The sequence below is a fragment of the Sus scrofa genome, chromosome 6 (assembly GCF_054392235.1).
Source record: "Sus scrofa isolate SSC_HxYL_T2T_F1_AM1 chromosome 6, Sscrofa_HxYL_maternal_Yorkshire_Landrace_v2.0, whole genome shotgun sequence".
In the NCBI taxonomy this organism is placed as follows: domain Eukaryota; kingdom Metazoa; phylum Chordata; class Mammalia; order Artiodactyla; family Suidae; genus Sus; species Sus scrofa.
In genome coordinates, this window is record NC_139388.1 from 56,326,173 (window position 1) to 56,347,493 (window position 21,321).

At 52.8% G+C, this 21,321-nt stretch overlaps 1 protein-coding gene across 1 annotated transcript in view; it reads right to left on the reverse strand.

Moving 5' to 3' along the window:
- Positions 1-9,762, reverse strand: part of NOVA2 (NOVA alternative splicing regulator 2) — a 32,340-nt gene extending 22,578 nt beyond the window's left edge. Inside the window, exon 1 of the mRNA XM_003127231.6 lies at positions 9,312-9,762. Coding sequence (XP_003127279.5) covers positions 9,312-9,591 — 280 coding nt within the window. The 5' untranslated portion in view covers positions 9,592-9,762. The remainder of the gene's footprint in view (positions 1-9,311) is intronic.
- Between the last annotated feature and the right edge of the window lie 11,559 nt (positions 9,763-21,321).

Sequence of the window (21,321 nt, forward strand, 5' to 3'; positions counted from 1 at the left end):
ACAACCACCGCTGCTACAGATGAGGAAACAAAGGTGAAGAAACTGCCCCTGGTCACATAGCTAGTAGGTGGTGGGACTGACATTTGAAGCCCTCCTGGCTCCAGAGTTCATGCTCTGAACCACTACGTTGTACTGTCTCCAGCTGCGAGGAGGGGACAGAAGCTTGTGGCTTCCTGGAGGAAGAGCAAGTGCAAAGGCCCAGGGGTGAGGCTGTGCCTGGCTTGTTGGCATGAGGGTGAGATGGCTAGGGTGGCCGGGGCTGAGGGAGAGGGGAGAGGGAGAGCAGGGAGGAGACAAGGGCTGAGAAGTGTAGAGATAGCAGGGGTGGGGCGGGGTGGGGTAAGGTTTGGGCTTGTGGGCCAGTGTGGTTTGTATTCCAAGTGAGATGGGAGCTCGGGGAAAGCTTAGAGCAGATATGGTCTCTCCTAGGTTTCCAGAAGATCCTTCTGATGCTCATGAGGGAAGCAGACCGTGACAAGCCCAGAGAGGTGGCAACTGCATGGATCCAGGCAGGAAGTGATGGCCTGACAGGTGGGAGCAGGGAAGCGGGGAGGGAGGAGGAGGAGGGCTGGACTCCAGAGGGGGACTCAGTGCTGCGCTGGATGCTTTGCCAGATTGAGCTCATCCACTGCTCAGGGAATGAGGTCTATTTTTACCCAAGGGGGAACCGAAGCACAGAAGGGCACAGACACGTGAAGCTACCAGCCCAAGGGGACCAAGACAGCTGCCAGGTTGAGATTCCAATGCAATTCGGATTCAGTGGTGGCCTGCCCAAGCCTCACACCCTCCCTTGCTGAAGACCACATGCTCTAGAACGGCCTCAAAGACCTTGGGGTGCCAACGGTCCTTTACGGGGCTTTGGTCATTCTAATTTTTTTTTGGTCTTTTTAGGGCTGCACCCGCAGGATATGGAGGTTCCCAGGCTAGGGGTGAATCAGAGCTGCAGCTACCAGCCTACACCACAGCCACAGCAACGTCAGATCCCAGCCGAGTCTGCAACCCACACCACAGCTCATGGCAACGCCGATCCTTAACCCACTGAGCGAGGCCAGGGATCTAACTTGCGTCCTCATGGATGCTGGTCAGATTCACTGCCGCTGAGCCACGACAGGAACTCCTCTTTGGTCATTCTTGGTTGTGACCAGTTTTCTTGGTCACATGTAAAGCCCTCTGTTAATGCAGTCCCAAAGCACGTGCCTAACCTCTCCTAACCAAACCGTTGTCCCTATGTCCTCCCAAATTAGAAATTCGGGAGCCTTCTGAGAATAAGTCCCTTTGCAATTAGGCTCTGCCCACCCTTCTGCTTCACATCCTCATCTTCCTTCAGACACACCAGACACACTTCCCTTTTTGTTCCACAAACGTCCCTCTTTTCTCCCACCTCAGGGCCTTTGCACATTCTCCTTGCTCAGAACTCCCCTCCCCCAGTGAATTCCTCTTGTCCTTCAGGTCCCCCCTCAAATGTCCCTTCTCGGCAGCTTTCCTGGAACCCTGAGGAGGGGATGATCCCTCTGTTTCATGCTTTCGGAGTACTGTGCGCAGAAATCCAGTGCGGGCCATGTCACCGAAGCTCCCCCTTGTGTCCAGGAACTTGCGCGGTGCCCAGCGCATAGTAGGCATGCAGTAAACCCTGGGAAATGGAAGGGATGAGCCAGGCCATGTTACTCCAAAGCTTACGATCTTAGACCATTCTTTGGTGGTTCTCAACTTTTTCTTTTAAGAAAGGAGACCTATTTTCAATGTCTCACATCCAGAGCAGCTAAAGAGAAACTGCTGTGTTAAAAGGAGGTGTGTGTGTGGGGGGTGCTGGAAGCCCTGCCCATCTTCACCTGGTCCCTTAAAATTGAAGGTCTGGGTTCCCTGATGTGTTAAGATGGAGATATAGCGGCGAGGGGCTGGATGAGGCTTGGCAGGCATGGGGAGCGGGTCCAGAATTAAGGGGTTTCCTTTAGTCTGAGGCAATCCTCTTAAACTTGCCTTATTAGACCATTAAGCCTATTGGGTAATTTACCCCCCAGGGTGCCTTTCCAGCAATCATCTTGACCACCCCCCACCCCCAGCCAAGAAATTATTCCCTTCCCCGGGGCTGCAGGGGGCGCCCCTCGTCTGCCCTGCCCCTCAGCTTAACAGAGATGGGGGCTATTTCTCCATCTTTGAGAGGTTCGGAAAGATGGGGAGTGTGTTCTCGCTAGAACCTGTCCTCCTTCCTTCTTTGACCCCATCCCTCATCTTCCCTCCAGCCAAGCCCTCCGCCCCCCCCCTTCCCTCATGAAGCTGGAATGTGTCCACCTACTCCGAAGAAAACTGGGGATCCCCGTCACCCCCCTCCATGCTTCCTCAGGTCCTGTCTGAGAACCACCGAATGAAGTGGCAGAAACAGCCCTAGACTGAATACAAATTCTGTGTGGCCTCGGGTGAGTCACCTCACCTCTGGGGGCCTCAGTTTCCTCATCTGTAAAATGAGGACGGGATGGCACTACCTCGTACAGTTACTGTCGTTAATTATATGTGAAACTGTAAAGTACTTAGGCGTGTCTTAGGCACACAGACCACTTGAGAAACAGCAGACGGCCCCATCATTATCAGCATCATTGTGCATAGTTCCCATTTCGTGGACAGTGGTAGAGTTCTCATCGCAGTGTCTGGCCCTGTGACTGGGGGCTCTATACACAGAAGGGCTCTACACCTGGGGACGTGAGCCTCTAAAGTTTGGGGTTTTGTTAGGAAACAAGGGGAGAGACCCCACTTCCTTCCTCACCTTTCTCCAGGCTTCTCCCTGCTTCTTGGAGGAGGAGTGTCCACTCACTGCCAGAGGTGCTGCTCACTCTCACCCTGAATTTGGCCTTGGTGCAGCCCTCTGTACTATTATTTCCCTGCTGCTTCTCTCCCTTCCTCCAATAAATCCTTCTTTTTTCTTTTTTTTTCAGCTGCACACGTGGCATATGGAAGTTGCCGGGACCAGGGATTGACCCTGACCTATGTATGTCACAGCTGTGGCAACGCCGGATCTTTTAACCCACTACACTGGGCTGGGGATTGAACCCGTGCCGCCACCTCAGACATAAGGCTGGATCCTTAACCCACTGCACCCAGCAGGAACTCCAAATCCTTCTGAAGCACCCACTAGGTGCTAGGCCTTGTTTTAGGTCCTGGAGACATAGCAGGGAACAAGACAGAGTCCATGCCCTTTAAGTCCACTCACTTTTAAAATGCAAATGCATTTAAAATAGAGGACATTTAAAACCTCACTGCTGGGAGTTCCCCATCGTGGCTCAGCCTTATCGAATCTGACTAGCATCCATGAGGACGCAGGTTCTATCTCTTGCTCAGTGGGTTAAGGATCTGGTATCTCTGTGAGCTGTGGTGTAGGTTGCAGACATGGCTTGGACCCTGAGTTGCTGTGGCTGTGGTGTAGGCCGGCAGCTGCAGCTCCAATTTGACTGCTAGCCTGGGAACCTCCATATGCCATGGATGCAGCCCTAAAAAGCAAAAAAAAAACCCTCCTCATTGCTGGATTAACATGTATATATAAAATAGATAATCAACAAGGACTCACAGTACAGCACAGGGAACTCTACGCAGTATCTGTAATAACCTATATGGGAAAAGAATCTGAAAAAGAATGGATATATGTATACGTATGTATATAACTGAATCATTTTGCTATACACTGAAATGAACACAGCATTGTATATCAACTGTACGCCAATATGAAATGGAAATAAAAAAATATCATTGCTAATAGGCAGAATTGGAAAGGGCTGGTTGTGTGTCTTCCTCCCAAAGCACATTAATACAAACCAAAAATGATCCCCTAAAAGTGTGTCCGTGGACCCCCTTGAATCACCTTGTGAGTGCTTGGCGGTCCCCATGCCAGACTAGTGAAAGTCTGGGGGCCCCTCCTCAGAGGCCAGCGTCCTATGGAGTGTGTCCAGCTGGGACCCCCAGCCTGGAAGAGCTCAGAACTCTAAGTCCCAGGAGGCCCCACGGTGGCCCACATTCCGCGTGGCTCCTGCTCAGAATCTTCCCGTCTAGGGAGGCCCACCTCCTCCAGGCAGAAGCCAGGCGCTCTATCTGCCAGCCAGCCTGGTCGCAAAGGGCAGACGTGTTCCCTCAGCTGAAACCGGAGCCCCCAGACCTTACGCGTCCCACCTGCTTGAACAACCAAGGCTCTGACCCTGAAGAAGTGCTTTTTTTCTACTGAAGCAGAATCTAGATGCCAGAACTTTCACCCATCCCCCACCCCCTCTTAGCTCTTCCTGGGGGGCGGCGGCGGGGGGGGGGGTGGCGGGGGGGGGGGGTCCAGACAGCTCCTCCCACACTGGACAGCAACTGACGAGGTCAGCTTCAGCTCTCCTGGTTTCCCTCTTGCTGCAGCTTCAACATGTCCACCCAGGCTCTCCGCCTTCTAGTCGTTCTGAGTCCCCCTCCTTGTGCTCACCCTCCTCAGGAACGCTTACAGAGGCTTCCAAAAAGTGACCAACACGCCCCCATCTCCATAAATAATACTCATCTACCCAGGACATTTAGGGTGCTGTGTTAAGAGTGGCACTTTTGGGAGCTCCCGCTGTGGCACAATGGGATCGGCAACCTCTTGGGAGTGCTGGGACGAAGGTTCGATCCCCGGCCCGGACAGTGGGTTAAAGATCTGGGGTTGCCACGGCTGCGGCCTAGATCAAGACTGTGGCTCAAAGCTCCCCCCAGATGCCTTGGGGCAGCCAAAAAAAGAAAAAAAAAAAGTGGCACTTTTTACGGAGTTGACCCTGAGAGGTGACCGGGATGGGGGTAGGGGGGATTCATGACAAAGGCAGAGCAGCAGTGGATGCGGCAGAGGTGTTGTTTTCAGTGACAGTATATTTGGTGGGGAGGAACCAAAGTTGGGGTGCTGTACTCATGGTACCTGCTCTGGTCTGGAGGTTGGGGTGGAAGCGCGGGTGTGTCCCGTGGGAGTCTGAGGATGAAGGGGCTCAGTACTGTCTTGTGAGCTTGAGAGGATGTTGCTGGTGAAAGACAAGAGAAGGCGGGGGTGTGGTGCAGGAGTGGTACCATCGAAGGGGGCGGGGCGTTAGGTGGGTGATGTCTTCCTAGGAAGGATGGTGCTGCTGGTCCTTGGGAGACACGTAAGACAACTGAAACGTGCCTCTGAAGGGATGAGATGCTGAAAGGTGTGATGCTGCCTTTGAGCTGTGACACTGCCTTTGAGTGAGAGAAAGGTGGATGAGGTACGATTTTTTGGGGACAAATCACGGCTGGGCGGTGAATCAGGAGCGGCATTTTCTGTCGTCATAGTAGCGGTAGTAACAGCAACCATGACAATGATGCTGGTAACAAGAATAATAGCTACTGTTTATTGAACAGCTACTCTCTGCCAGGCCTAGTGCCGTGTGCCTCGCACACACAGTCTCATTTAACCTACACAACAGCCTGGCGCCATAGAGCTGGATCTTTTGGTTCCCATCTTCCAGATGAGGAGACTGAGGCTCAGAGAAGTGAAATAATTTACACCTGACAATGATGAGATGAACCCTGGAAGGTCTCACTCAAGGCCTCTTGTCCCTGGTGATGACGTCTTTGTGTTAAAGGGCGAGGATGCTGGAAGCAAGACCTGGCTGGTGTGTGAGGGATGCCTGTGTGTGCATGTGGTGGGGAGTTGCTGTTTCTGTATACATGGGGGTGACAGAGGTGGGAGTACAGGCAGAGGAGTATGGGGGCCGTTCCAGGGGCACCTTAAGAGTGATCATCTGTACTCAAGGGGGACCTGCTTTGTTACTGTGCCACCAGACTGCGATTTCTTGTTTCTGGGGTGAGATTCTAACTGCAGTTTCCATTCAAGCTCTTGATCCAAGCCCGCTTATCCTTAGCACCTCAGCTCCCTTCCCATGGCATCTGCCTGCCGGTCACAGAGCCCAGAAGCCAGTTTTAGCAGCCACCATCTCCTCTATCAGCCCCTAAGATGGGCAAGAGCCCAATCTGCCCAGGCTGGCATGACCTGCTGTGACACCCTGGAAAGGCCCTCACCCCGCTGAGCCTCAGTTTCCTCACCTGAACATGGGGGTCACTCTAATGTCTACTCACACAAGGGAGCCAGCCTCCTGAGTGCAAATCACAGCTCTGCCTCTTATCAGCTGACTGACTTCAGGCAAGTGAATTAACCTCTCTGTGCCTCAGTGTGTCACCTGTAAGATGGGCAACATCATCAGACCATAAGGATTTAAAAAAATTTTTTTTGCTTTTTAGGGCTGCACCCACGGCATATACAGGTTTCCAGGCTAGGGCTCAAAACAGAGCTACAGCTGCTGGCCTACACCAGTCACAGCAATGCCAGATCTGAGCTGCGTCTGCGACCTACACCACAACTCATGGCAAAGCTGGATCCTTAACCCACAAAGCAAGGCCAGGGATCGAACCCGCAACCTCATGGTTCCTCGTCGGATTCAGGTGCGCCACTCCATAAAGATTATTAAATACTTGGTTCATGCCGAGTGTCTTCCATAATACTCGCTGGTGCGCTGTAGCACTACAAACGTGAGGGATTACCACTCATTATTATTATTATTACATCATAGCATTGGGAGAATTAAACGAAATACTGCGTGTAAGGCGTCAGGCAATCCTGTTGGGAGCTACCATGAGTATCATCGTTCTGGTTTACTGTTATTTCCCCATTTGGCAGATGGTGACACTGAGGCTCAGAAAAAGGGTGAGACTGACCCAGAATCCCACCGACAGGAAAGTTTTATTGGAAGCAGCCCTCAGTTTTGTGGTGAACGTCCCAGATGCTTGCCCAGCTCTGTCCCTGAGTGTTTCCACAAATGGAGGACTGTAATTTTGCATCCCCAGGCCTCAGTTTCCTCCTGGGTCAACAGGAGGGGAGGGGAGAGTCTGGAGGAGTGGGTCCCTAAGGGCTCATCCTAGTTTCCCCACTGCTGAAGGAGGCAGGATGCAAAGTGTCTGAATGAGCTCTGGAGCTGGGCGGTCCAGGGCTGGAGAGATTGCAGCTCTCCCATTTATGAGCTGTGTGGCTTCGGGGGCGAGTGGCTCCCTTTCGCTGAGCCTCAGTTTTCCTCATCTGAAAAAGCAGCTCAAATCACCCGCCCCCCCTCCAAGGGCTGTATTAGGAATTAACCCATATCTCAGAGCCTGACTCCTAGTAGGTGCCAAACACTTGGATCTGACCGTCCTTGGCAGCATCACACTGTTAGCTTGTGCTGTTCGGAGTGATCAGATTTTGAGCATCTCAACCCCTATAAAAGAAGGATGAGACCTCCGCCAGCAGGGGTGGCACTGGGCTGCCAGGCTGGGCTCCGGAACCGCCTGGATCCCCGACCCTCACCAGGACTGGGAATGGCAGTGAGGCAGGAAGGAGGGAAGGAAGTGGCGGGGACACATTCATGGGTGTGCTGGGGGTGGGGGAGCAGGAAGAAGGACAGGAAACTCCCTCCCACCCCTCCCCCAACTTCCCTTTCCTCCAGTTTCCGCTGAACAGCCTCACAGGCAGCCAGGGGTTCCCCGATTTCTGTTCCACCTGGACAGCGGCAGGGGGTGCTGGGAAGGGAGGGACAGACTCGGCTCCTGTTCATTCCAGGACAGGAGGTGGGAGGTCCCCACCCCACCCACTACGAGCAGAGTGGGAAGAGCGCGCTCTGCCTGAGGCCATCCCTCTCCCATCTGGAGGAAAAGGCCAGAGGAAGCTGAGATTTTGGCCAAGGTGACCGCTGAGAGGGCCTTGTCTGCTCTGGGGTCTTGTCCTTCCAGGGAGCCAATGGGCTGGACTCTCAGTCCCCTGACCTGCCCTGTCTCCGCCGAGTCCTGCGTCCCCACGGGCAGACATACACCTAGAGTTCCAGCTTGGCTTTCATTCTCTGCTACACACACCTCCTCATGAGCGCATGCACACACACACACACACACACACACACACAGAGTGAGGGTCACTCCTGTTTTACACACACACCCCTTCTGTGTTGTCAAACATTCAGGCATCATACACATGCACACACACACACTACACACACTCCCTTGTTATACACACACAGAATCATCCCCACACCAACCTTTTCACACACAGCCCCTTGTTACACATACACACTCACCTGGATGTCACACACACACCTTCCCTTTTTACACCCCTTGGGTGTCACATGCATACGTTCCTGCTGTCACCTGGGCCCCCGTCATTCCCTATCCTTGTTACACACACACACCCTTGTGAATTTCAGCAGAGCCCCAGCCTCTCCCTTGTCATACACCCACCTTCCCTTGTTGCACACACCCCCCTCTGATGTCACTGTTGCACACCTCCGTGTGTCACACCCAGCCCCAGCCTCTCTGGAGTCACACCCACACTCTTTTCTTGTCACATACCCCCATCAGCTTCTCCTGGTCCCACTCCACCCCGGACACGCCTGTGTCACACACACTGAACTGCCTTCCCCTGATCCACACAGCCTCTCATGGCTCACACCCAGAGCCAGCCCATTCGGCAGCCCACACACACCCCCTTGCATGTCACATACACGCTCTCACTCATGTGTCACACTCTACCAGTCCCCCCTGGGGTGACACGCACACACTTGCCAAATATACCCCTACAAGGGTCTCAGACATGGAGCCAAGCCCCTCTCATCTCTCCCTATCTCTTACACACACACGCACACACCCTCTTTCCTGTCATATCCATGATCCCTAATGTCTGGGCCTTACAGGACTCACAGGCACACATGAACACACACACACCTGTCCCAGCCACACATTCTCTCACTGAGCTTTACACACCCACCTATTCCTCCATGTCACCCAACACACCCACCCAGCTTGTCCCCACGCACAATCCCGCCCATGGCCCACACATGCCTCCCTCCGGGACAACCCTTGCTCAGGACATCCCCAGGGAGGAAGGCTGGGAGACTCCGGGTCCACAGGCCTCTTCAGCTCCTTCCCCTCCCCCCGCCAGGACACGCCAGCCCGGAACACCCCTGCCCCGAAAGGGTCACATCACACACCCCTCAAGGACACAGAGACACCGGCTTGGAGGGACTCACGCCCCCCCATCCTTTGCTTGCCCCCAAGGACACTTACCACCCCCTCCCCCCCAACCCCTCTCACGCAGACAAAGCTCCCAGCCCCGGGCCTCGGCGAGAGGGGGAAGGGGTCCGGCTCCCTCCCCAACTCCCGTCTCCGTTCCCCAGTCTAGGGAGGGGCGTCCTTCCCCTCCCCAGAGCCCTTGCACCTGCCATTGGGGGGGGTAGGAGGATGGAGAAAGGCGAGGCCCCCTGCCCGCTCCCCCACAACGAGCCGCAGCCCTTTCTCACCTCCCGTATTGCTGCGCTTGGTGCAGACCACCTCGGGGGGCGTTTCGAGGGGCCTCTTGCGGGAATCCGGGGCCTCGGACTCCATGGGGGGGGCCTGGGGCGGCGGCTGCTGCTGCTGCGGCGGCTGCGGCGGCGGCGGTGGCGGCTGCTGTGGCGGCGGCGACGGCTGCTGGGGAGGCTGGGGTTGCGGCGGCGGCGGCGGCGGCGGGGGCGGTGGCGGCTGCGGGGCCGCGGAGGCCGTGAAGAGGCCGTGCACCGCGCCGGCGGCCATCATCCTCATGGTGGGGGGGGCGGGGGACGGGGGAGGGGGATGTGGGAGGGGGAGGGGGCGGCGGCGGAGGGATGGGGGAGGGGGAGCCCCGAAGAGGGAAGGAGGGGGGGAGCTGGATCTGGGGGGCTGACAGAGCCTCGAGAGCGGATGTGTGCCGGACCGGAGGGCAGAGGGGGTCTCGGATAGGGCCCAGAGAGAACTGAGGGGTGGGGTCTCTCTCAAGATAACGGAGGCCGGGGACTGGCCACACCACTGGAGGAAGGGACCCCCTTCTTTGCTCCCCGGGGGGAAGGGCCGAGCCCCCCAGACCCTGCCCGGGGCGGGGGGCCGGAGGAACGGAGTTGGAGGTGGGAGGCGGAGGCGGCCGCTAGTGGGGACCCGGGGGGCAGCGAGCGCGGGCGGCAGCGGCAGCGGGGCTGGCGGCGGCTGCTGGCCCGAGCATCTTCTTCCCGGAGGCTCCCACAGCGGCCTGGCCCCTCCCACCCGCGCAAGGTCACGCCCATGTAGGTCAGGGCCACGCCCTTCGGCGCCCCATTGGTCTGCCCTTGAAGCCTGGACCACGCCCCCTGTATTGACCACGCCCCTTCCCGCAGCTACCGGAGGGACCAGGATCCCCGCGGTTGCACTGAGGACTCCTCCACACCTTCCCCACCCCTCGCCTGTACTGAATGTTTATTGAGCACTTACCATGTGCCAGATCTGATTCTAAGTAAGCAGTTCACAAACGTTATCACATTTAACCCCTAATGCAACCAACTCTGTAAGGTACTCCTGCTACCCCATTCTACGTATGAGGAAACTGAGCCTCAGCCACGTGACATCACTGGGTCGCGATAAGAAATCCCGCTTCACATGACTCCCACCCCTGACAGCTGGGAAGTTGCTCTTCTCCTCAAATTGTTCATCTATCTCTTGTTACTGCAAGGGCTTAGGGGATGGAGTTCAATGAACATCTGAATTAAAACATGCATCAATTCAGTCAATGGCACTTGTGAACTAAAGTGCCAGGCACCGTCCCAAACACTGGAACAAATCAGTCTTGGCCCTTAAAGAGTAAATCTTATTGGAGTGCCTGCTGTGGTGCAACGGGATCTGAGGCATCTCTGCAGTGCCAGGAGTTAGGTTCGATTCCCGGCCAGGCACAGTGGTTTAAGGATCTGGCATTGCCACAGCTGCAGAGTAGGTCACAAACTGTGGCTCAGATCTGATCCTTGGCCTGGGAACTCCATATGCCGTGAGGGTGAGGCAGCTGAAAAAGAAATGTATTTTTATTCATATCATTAATAAAACCTGATTTTCAGATGACAAAATGGAGGCCCAGGAAGGAGGAGTGTAGCTTGTCCAAGGGCACACAGATCGATACAGGGAAAACTGGGATTTGAAGACAGGACAAGCTTAATTTCAGAGCCCAAAGTCACTGGAAGTAGGAGGCCCTCCCTTGGAATGGATCATTGCTCATACTCAATTTTCTATGCACGTGAATTTTCTTCTCCCTGGATTTCTGGGCTCCAAGCATTTTCTTTCCTTCCTAGGTCCGCCAGAGGCAAGAGTAGGCTCAGAGGAAGCCTGGGTGGGGGTAACTGTGGCAGCTGAGGGGGCCCCCTCCCTCTGGTCCATCCCACTCCTGTCCCTCTCTTGCCATGCTCTCAGGTCCCCAGGATGGGGAGGGTAGCAGATGGCCTGGGGTGGATGGGGTGGTCGCCCATCTGTCCCCTCCCCCCCATTGTCCCTGGAGCCAAGGGGGATGGGAGGGGGTTGTGGTCCACTGCAGTCTGGATCCTCCCCCTCCATCTTCTTGGAGGGAGTTGAGGAGCTGGTTGCCATGGAGACAGGAAGAGGCAGAGGGATGCAGGGAGATACCAGGGTCAGGCAGACATCCACACCTTAGACCCTTTGCGTCACATACACTCACACCTCACAGGTATACATCCCAACATCCATGGCGTCAGGTGTAAAGTTCACCCCCCAACACACACAGAGTCATAGAGGCCACCCTACAGACACACAGGTGCACACTGAACAGTTTCACACAGGCACACTCTGATGTACAAAGAAGACTCACAGAGGATATCCGCACGCATATGCGCGCGCGCGCACACACACACACACACACACACCCATAATGCATAATGCAATTCAGTTCTATGGATCCACAGACTCTCATGCACAAATAGACACATATCTAATATCCAAGGATGTCCCAGGTGCACTAATTTAGAGCCAAAACAACTCCACACTTGACTACACACATCCTGAGAAGTCACAAATATATGATCAAAGCCACAAGATATACACAGCCTATGTTACATAAGGCATACATGTCAGTGACATGTTATATATAGACTGAAAAACAGACCCAATTGTGTCTTCCACACTAATTGGGTAATCGCACACATTTAGATACTTGGCCCAAAGAGTCCAATGCAAAAAATGCACGGGACCTCACAGGCCATTCAGTGACACGCATGACACCCATGGAGTCTCAAGTGCTACTCAGCCCCCACCCCCAAGTCATGCCTGTGGCCCCAGCTCCACACCCCTCTCCACAAGCCCTCCCAGTTGGACACATACAACAGCACGGTCGGTCACGCACTCACACTCACACACAAACACAAACCTCCTCCTAGATATTTTTAAACCCAGGCTAGTTCTGCTGCTATGGCAACCGCCCCAAACCCATTGCCATAGCAACCCAACGTCAGCTTTCCAAGCACCAAATCCTGGGGGATTGCAGGGCCCCAATCAGAGGCTGGTGGAGGGGGATGCGGCACCCTCTGCCATCATCCTTGCCACCCCAGTACCTGCATTATAGAGCCTTCAGGAAAGCAGCCACCCTAGGTTGGGCAGGGGCTGGAGCCAGGAATACGAGACCCCCGGACAGAGCTGGAGGCCAGGGCAGCCCCCAACTTGCTTTTTCTCCTGCTCCATCAGAGATTTCTGGAGGGGCTCATGAGACAAAGGTCAGCCTGTACTGGACACTCACAAGCCTGGCTTTGAACCATGGCTCTGCTGTCTACATGCTGTGTGACTTGGGCATGTCCTTTACCTCTCTGAGTTTCATGTTCCTTAATTTGAAAAATGCTGTTGCTGCGGATACGAACATCCCAAAGGATTACTGCGAATTGGTGGTTAAAAACCCAGGCAGATCTGCATCCAAATTCTGACTCTCTCATTTCCTAGCTGTGCGAACTCAGGCAAGGGCCTCCCCTTCTCTGCACCAAAGTTGGGGAACAAATAATAGTCCAGTTACCTAAGGCTGTTGGGAAGATTCCCAGCCAAGGGGTGTGGCCACTGGTCTGAGAACTCTACATGTCTCTCAACTTATTTAAGTCTTGAGCATGACTCTAAGGCTAGGAAGACTCTTCTTCCTAATTTGCAGAAAAGGGAACTGAGGCTCAGTAAACTTGCCTGGGATCACACAGCTACAAAGTTTGGAAGCACAGGATTTGAACTCAGGCAGTCAAAGATGCGTCCTTAGCCATTTCTCTTTCCTGCTTCTCAAAGAGGGGAGTTTGGAGAAGAGCCACAGAATGATGGATTCTTGGAAATGCTTTCTAGCCTCAGTTTTTTATTTTTTTAATTAAATTTATTTATTTATTTATTTGCCTTTTTGCCATTTCTTGGGCCGCTCCCGCGGCATATGGAGGTTCCCAGGCTAGGGGTTGAATCGGAGCTGTAGCTGACAGCCTACACCAGAGCCACAGCAACGCGGGATCCGAGCCGAGTCTGCAACCTACACCACAGCTCACGGCAACACCAGATCATTAACCCACTGAGCAAGGCCAGGGATCGAACCCGCAACCTCATGGTTCCTAGTCGGATTCGTTAACCACTGCACCATGAGGGGAACTCCTAACCTCAGTTTTTCAGCCTGCAAAATGGGGGTTTAAACAGTACTGCTGGGAGTACTGTTGTGCCTCAGTGGGTTAAGACCCGACTAGTATCCATGAGGATGTGGGTTTGATCCCTGGCCTCGCTCAGTGGGTTAAGGGTCTGGTGTTGCCCTGAGTTGTGGTATAGGTTGCAGACGTGGCTCAGATCTGGCATTGTTGTGGCTGTGGCCCAGGCTGGCGGCTACAACTCCGATTAGACCCCTAGCCTGGGAACCTCCATAGACCGTGGGTGTGGCCCTAAAAAGACAAACAGGAAAAACAAAAGAATAACAACAACGGTACTGCTGACTGGGGTGTTGTAGGCTCTATGATGCAGCTTGCACCTGGGGGCTCTGAGGATGAGCTGGCCCAGCTCAGTTCTCCGTGTAGATGGGGAGCAGACTGGGAGGGGCAGGGCAAGGGGACATGTGGGCAGGCTCAGGCAGGAGGCTGGCGGGGACTCAAGCCCCGCTCTTCTCCTTCCCAGCCTAGGGATCTCAGGCATGGGCTTTCTCCAATCTGCACCTCAGTCTTACCATCTGTCAACTGGGAATCATAACAGTGCTTGGGGGTGTGGTGAGGGTGGGGTAGGGAACACTCCAAGACCAAAGCAGGTAAAACCACTTGGCCTGGGTCCCAGCAAAGAGAGAAATGTAAGCTGATATTAATATCATCCGTCCAGTTTGTCCATGGGATTAGAAGAGGCAAGTCTGTGTAGTGCAGGGTTTGGCAAATTTTTTTTTTTTTTGGTCTTTTTGTCTTTTTTAGGGCCGCACCTGTGGCACATGGAGGTTCCCAGGTGAGGGGTCTAATCAGAGCTGTAGCCGCTGGCTTACTCCAGAGCCACAGAAACACCAGATCCGAGCTGCGTCTGCAATCTACACCACAGCTCACGGCAAGGCCGAATCTTTAACCCACTGAAGAAGGCCAGGGATTGAGCCTGCAACCTCTTGGTTCCTAGTTAGATTTGTTAACCACTGAGCCATGACGGGAACTCCAGCAAATTTTTTTTTTTTTTTTTTTGATCCACAGTAAGAAATACATTTAGGAGTTCCCGTCATGGCTCAGTGGTTAACAAACCCAACTAGCGTCCATGAGGACGCGGGTTCCATCTCTGGCCTTGCTCAGTGGGTTAAGAATCTGGTGTTGCTGTGAGCTGTGGTGTAGGTCGCAGACGCAGCTCAGATCCCAAGTGGCTGTGGCTCTGGTGTAGGCTGGCAGCTGTAGCTCCGATTGGACCCCTAGCCTGGGAACCTCCATATGTTGCAGGTAGGGCCCTAAAGAGACAAAATGAGATAAAATAAAAAGAACCCAAAATAGAAAGCAGTTAATGCAGTGTTATGGCACACAATGTATAGCGGATACCAGCATCAACCCTAAAGGCAGAGCATCACTCATCTATCTGACAAAAAAACTTTCTGAGCACTTATTATACATCGGGCATGATTCTAGGCACCAGCGATACAGCAGTGAACAAAACAGATACAGATTCCTGACCTCAGGAGCTCACATTCTGGGGAGAGAGACAATAAACAAGCAAAAGAAGTAAAAGGTAGTCTCTTAGATGATGCTAAGTACCAAGGGGAAAAACATATCAAAGAAGGGGGAGGAAGGATGGGGTGCAGGGGAGTGGAGGGGGGCCGGGGTTTCACTTTATTTCCTTCCTTCCATCCTTCTCTTTTGGCTACACCCACAGCCAGGGATCAAACCTATGCCACAGCAGTGACCTGAGAGGCTGCGGTTCTATTATTTTTATTTTTTGGTCTTTTGGTCTTTTTAGGGCCTCACTCTTGGCATATGGACTAGGGGTCGAATCAGAGCTGTAGCTGCTGGCCTACACCACAGCCACAGCAACACCAGATCCGAGCCACGTCTGTGACCTACACTGCAGCTCACGGCAACGCTGGATCCTTAACCCACTGAGCGAGGCCAGAGATAGAACGTGAGTCCTCGTGGATGCTCCTCGGGTTTGCTAACCGCTGAGCCACGAGGGGAACTCCTGCAGTTTTCAATAGAGTGGACAAGGGAGACCTTGAGGAGGAAGTGACATTTGAGCAGGGTATGAAGGTGGCAAGGGGGAGTGAGCCATGGGTCTCCCAGGGGAACAGTAGGTGCAAAAGCCCTGAAGCACCTGGCCTCCTAGAGGAAGAAGGAGGAGCCCAGGGAATCTAGAGGAGAACAGGGGAGAGAAGAAAGGGAGGGATCAGGCCAGAGAGTTAAGCAGAGGCCAGACTGTGTCCGACTTGAGGGACACTGTGAAGACTTTTCTTCGACTCTGAGTGACATGGGCACCCGGCAGGGTCTTGATGCAAGACGTGAGTTGACTTAGGTTTTATCACAAGCTCCTTCTGCTGCACGTGATGAACGCCATGCGGGGGGCGGGGGGCCGCTGCGGCAGGAGTGAGGAGCCCAGGGAGGAAATGATCATCCATCATTCGAGGGAGAGATGCTGGGGCTGGGCCAGGGCGGTAGACAGCAGAGCAGGTGGGGAGAAATCACTGGAGTCCTGATCTTCCCATGAGACTTTGGGGAAATCCTTTCAGCGCCCCAGAGCCTCAGTTTCCCCGTTACAAACAGGAGCGGTAATAAGGCATCTGCCTCTCAGGGCTCCTGTCTGGTTTCGGTGTGATAGAGCACGGATCGCTCTTGGCAGGAAACGTATGCTCAACTAACACTGCCTGCTATTATCACTGAGATTATGCCCCAGGCTCAAGTACAGGGAGGTTCTGTGTCCTGTCCAGTGGGGCCAGGATGGGCTTTGGAAGGAGGATGAAGAGAGGTCAGATCCAGCATGACAATCGAGTGTTTGGGTATTTGAGTCAGAGAATCTTAGAGCAAAAATTCTGTTGCTGAGAGGGACTTAATAGCCTTTTTTTTTTTTTTTTTTTTTTTTTTTTAGGGTCAGACCTGTGGCATATGAAAGTTCCCAGGCTAGAGGTTGAATCTGAGCGGTAGCTGCCGGCCTACATACACCACAGCCACAGCAACACGGGATCTGAGCCACATCTGCAACCTACACCACAGCTCATGGCAACGCCGGATCCTTAACCCACTGAGCGAGGCCAGGGATCAAACCCAGGTCCTCATGGATACTAGTCAGGTTCTCAACCTGCTAAGCCACAACGGGAATTCCAGGTGATCTTTTATTTCTAAAAGCCTTTTTGTAGGACAGGGAAATGAAAGTCCAGAGAACAGTTTTATCTTGCCCAGTGGGCTGAGTAAGTCCACAGTAAGTTGGGGGCTGAGCCAGGGCAAGAACGCATTCCCCTCTCCCGTCTCTCTCTCGGGCCTGGCTGCCTCCTTGGCGACTGTAGCATCTGACCATGTCCCCTCCCCCAACCCCCAGCCTCAACATCTTCCTATGACTTCCTACTGCCTCTGGGGTCAATTCCAAACTCTCCCAGTCGCTCAGGCCAAAAACCTTGCATTCGCCCTTGACACCCCCACTATCCCTCACACCCACAGCCAATTCATCAGCAAACCTTTGCTGCTGCACCTTTAGATTCCAAATCTGACCCCATCTCACCTCCTCTATCCACACCACCAAGGCCCAGGCTCCCATCAGCTCCCACAAAGACTCCCATAGGAGCCCCTGTCTCGGGCCTGGAGCCATCCTTTAAAAAGGTGAGTCAGATCATACCCAGTATGGTATGCAAGAGAGACAAAAATGGGGTTTCTGGAGTTCTCGTTGTGGCTCAGCAGAAATGAATCTGACTAGTATCCATGAGGACGCAGGTTCGATCCCTGGCCTTGCTCAGTGGGTCAAGGATCCGGCATTGTTTTGAGCTGTGGTGTAGGTCGAAGACATAGGTAGGTCTGGCGTTGCTGTGGCTGTGGTATAGGCTGGTGGCTACAGCTTTGATTTGACCTGTAGCCTGGGAATTTCCATATGCTGTGGGTGTGACCCTAAAAAAAAAATGGGGTTTCTGTAAGAACACTGAGGAACAACACAGATTTCTTGCTTTAGGCTTCGTGGAAAGAAAAGGCACTTTTTTTGCATCTCTCCACCGGGTGTGGATCAGGAAACCTAGGCACTGGGAGCTTAAGTCACTTGCAGCAGAGCTGGAAATTGAATCTTGGCAGCCTGGCTGCTGAAGCCAACCCCTTACCTTTACTAAACTGCCTCTTTTTCTCATGAGCCCTCTTCTCAAATTTTTCCAAGGTAAGCACCCACCCCCTCCATAATCTGCACCCCCCCACACCCTGCGCGAAGGGGTCCTCAATGCTTCTATAGCTTAGAACCACAAGTGCATACGCTGAGGCCGAGTCTTTGCAATCATCTTCGGTGGAATTTAATTTTAGTAATTTCCCCCTTTCACCTGCCTCTCCCCATAGGCACTCATTCTAGGCTCCTTAATTTTTGGCCTCCAATTCTTCTCCTCCACCTTTATGAGGATTCTTTGTATGCTTAAGTTCAGTTTTGCTGTCGGTGTTTGAAATTTGCAAAAATGTCATTGAGTGACAAACCTCATTATCTTTGTGCTTAGAGAGCTCTTGATGTGGCCATGCTTACTTCCAGCTCCTAAGGAGTGATAGGCTCTCTGGAGTCAAGTCCCAGCCTGGCTGTTCACTCCAGTTTCTCTATCTGTAAAAGGGGGGTGTTAAGTCATGGTACTTTTTTTTTTTTTTTAGTGGAGCCCACTGTATGTGGAGGTTCCTGGGCCAGGGACTGAAATGAGTTGCTGAAGGGACCCAAGGGGCTACAGTGACAATGTCGGATCCGTAACCTGTTGTGCCACACGGGAACTCTACCTATTCCTCACTTGGAGGGTAGGAAAACGGGGCTGCCTGGCTCCTTCAGATTTAATTTCTCGAAGTATTGCCAGATTGGTCTCCAGAAAGGATATACCTATACTTCCGCAGAAGTATTGGTGTTTTTTGACTGTCTAATTTTGGCCAATCCAATGGATTTGAAAGTACTGCTTTATGTACTTATGTTGATCAGTTTAGCTTCTCTGGGTTGCTTTAGTTTTCATCTCCACCCAGAATTACTACAAATGTGTGTGTGTGTGTGACAGAGAGAGAGAGAGAGAGAGAAACACTTTTTTTCACTTTGTCAGCCACACCCATGGCATATGGAAATTCCTGGGCCAGGGATTGAATCTGAGCTGCAGCTGCAGCAATTTGGGATCCTTAACCTGCTGCACTGCAACAGGAACTCTGAGAGGCTTTGAATCTTACCACTTTATTTATTTATTTAATTTTATTTTTTGTCTTTTGTCTTTTCAGGGCCGTACCCAAGGCATATGAAGGTTCCCAGGCTAGGGGTCCAATCGGAGGTACAGCTGCAGGCCTACACCACAGCCACAGCAATGCCAGATCCAAGCCGTGTCTGCGACCTACACCACAGCTCAGGGCAATGCTGGATCCTTAACCCATGGAGCAAGGCCAGGGATCGAACCCACAACCTCATGGTTCCTAGTCGGATTTGTTTCCACTGCACCATGACGGGAACTCCGAATCTTACCGCTTTAATATTTAAGACACAGTCACAGCATGGCATCACCCCCATTTTACAGGTGAGAAAACTGACACACAAAGAAACTGACTAGAAGGAGCAGAGCTGGGATTCGAACCCAGGCAGACACGCTCATTGACCACCTCACTGCTTCTGAATGAGACAATGCAGGAAAAACACCCAGGACTTAATGAAGGCTCTGTATTATAAGAGCTGTAATAATCAGGCAATCCAGAGGGGTCTGGGGGATGTTTGCTAATTGCCTTGGCAAATTTGATAACAGAGTTAGCTCTGGGGACACTGTACAAGCAGCTTACATTAAAACTCACGTTAAGGGTGTGAAACCTGGATGGGACTCACCTTGGTCTCTGTTCTCCCATCTGTACCAGGACAAGGCTGGAGAAGCCCCCCGTCCCTATTCGTTTCACAGCCCCTGTTTCCCAAATCGAAGCACTTATAACTATCACAGCTGCATTGTAAATCAACTATACTTTAACAATAATAATAAAACTAATACGGTTGCCTTCTTTTTCAACATTCACCACGTACCATGTCCTGTTCCCAGTTTTTGTTTGTTTGTTTTGTTTTGTTTTGTTCCTTTTTTAGGGCCGCACCCAAGGTGTATGGAGGTTCCCAGGCTAGGGGTCGAATCGGAGCTACAGCTGCTGGCCTACACCACAGCCACAGCAACATGGAATCCGAGCCGCGTCTGTGACCTACACCACAGCTTACAGCAACGCCAGACCTTTAACCCACTGAGCGAGGCCAGGGATCGAACCCACAACCTCATGGATCCTAGTTGGGCCCATTAACCGCTGAACCACGAAGGGAACTCCCCTGTTACCAGTTTTTGCGTGAATGGGATGCGCAGGCCATTCTCACCTAACTTTCCTCTCATCTGCTCTGTGCCTGCAACCTGCTGGACGTGGCTGGACAAAAACACACTGCACAGAGCCTGGGCTCAGCGTCACTTCGTGCCTGGAAACCCCATTCTCACCACCTTACTTCTGGAAGCAAATTTTGCACATTTTCCTCCCTCCTGTAACCTCTACCATCTCCTCCTCATCCTCACCTTCACCCTTGACCCTGGTCCTGTCTCTGAGAGAGAAGAGAAGCCATCTGAAGAGAACTTCTCGGGGTTCCCAACACACATATCCCTGCTCTTTGCACCAGAGACCCTCTTCTCTGCCTTCCCTCGTGCTCATGATGGCAACACTGCCAGCCAAGGCCACTTCCTCACGCGGGTGCAACATCCCATCCACACTCACCTACTCAGGGATGGAAATCAATCGCATCTATCCTCCTCTCTTGCATTGGCAATTCTCCCCTCTTATGGATCATTCCCGTTGGTATAAAACCACAGCGTAATATAAACAAGCTTTATTATTATTTTTGGCTGTGTCTGTGGCATGCAGAAGTTCCCAGGCCAGGGAATCGGATCCGTGCCACGGCAGTAAGAATGCCAAATCCTTAACCCACTGAACCACCAGGGAACTCCACAAGCAAGCTTTATGAAACCCATCAAGCAACTTCCCCAATGATCAGCTGCCTTTTACCACCAAACCCTCCAAGGAAGCTACTTGTACTAATGTCTCCAATTACTGACCTCCCTTTCTTCTTGAATCCCTCCCATGAGGGTTTGGCTCCACTCCTTGGCCAAATCAACTCTTGAGGTTACCATGAACTCTCTATGGCTCAGTCCAATTGTCCAGGGACCTGCCCACATGTGCATTCTTGCTGAGAGTCACACCTTCTCCCAAGGTTCATTCCAGACATCCCACTCTAATGAATTCCCTCCCATTTCAGTGGCTGCTCTTTGTCAGACTCCTCTGTTGTTTTCACTTCACCTTTGGGGTCTTTAAACATTGGAGGATCTTGGGGCTCCACCCTTGGTCCTTTTCTCTTTTTTTTCTCTCCATTCATTCCTTTGGAGATAGCCTCCCAAATTCATATATAGATGTACCTGAACCTCTCTGGGCTTCAGTTTCTCTATCTGTAAAATGGGAGTTGTTAAATCATGGTGGTTTCCCCCCCCCCCCGGCCTCACCCATGGTATGTGTACATTCCCAGGCTAGGGATTGAACCTAAGCCACAGCAGCACCTGAGGTGCTGCACAGACTCATCTATTCAGCTAGGCTCTCAACACTCCCACTTGGAAGTCTATTAGGCACCTCAGCGTGTCCAAAATCAAACTCCCAGTCTCCACGCTCCCCCTGCCTCCCCCACCTGCTATTCGTTTAATCTCGATAAATGGAAACTTCATCTTGGCAGCTTCTCAGATCAGAAGGCTTGCAATCGTTTTTGACTTCTTTCTTTCTCTCCCTCCCAACACCCAATCCATCAGCAAATTCTGTCAGCTCTACCTTCAGCACAGATGCAGATTTTAACCACGTCTTTCCACCTCCACGG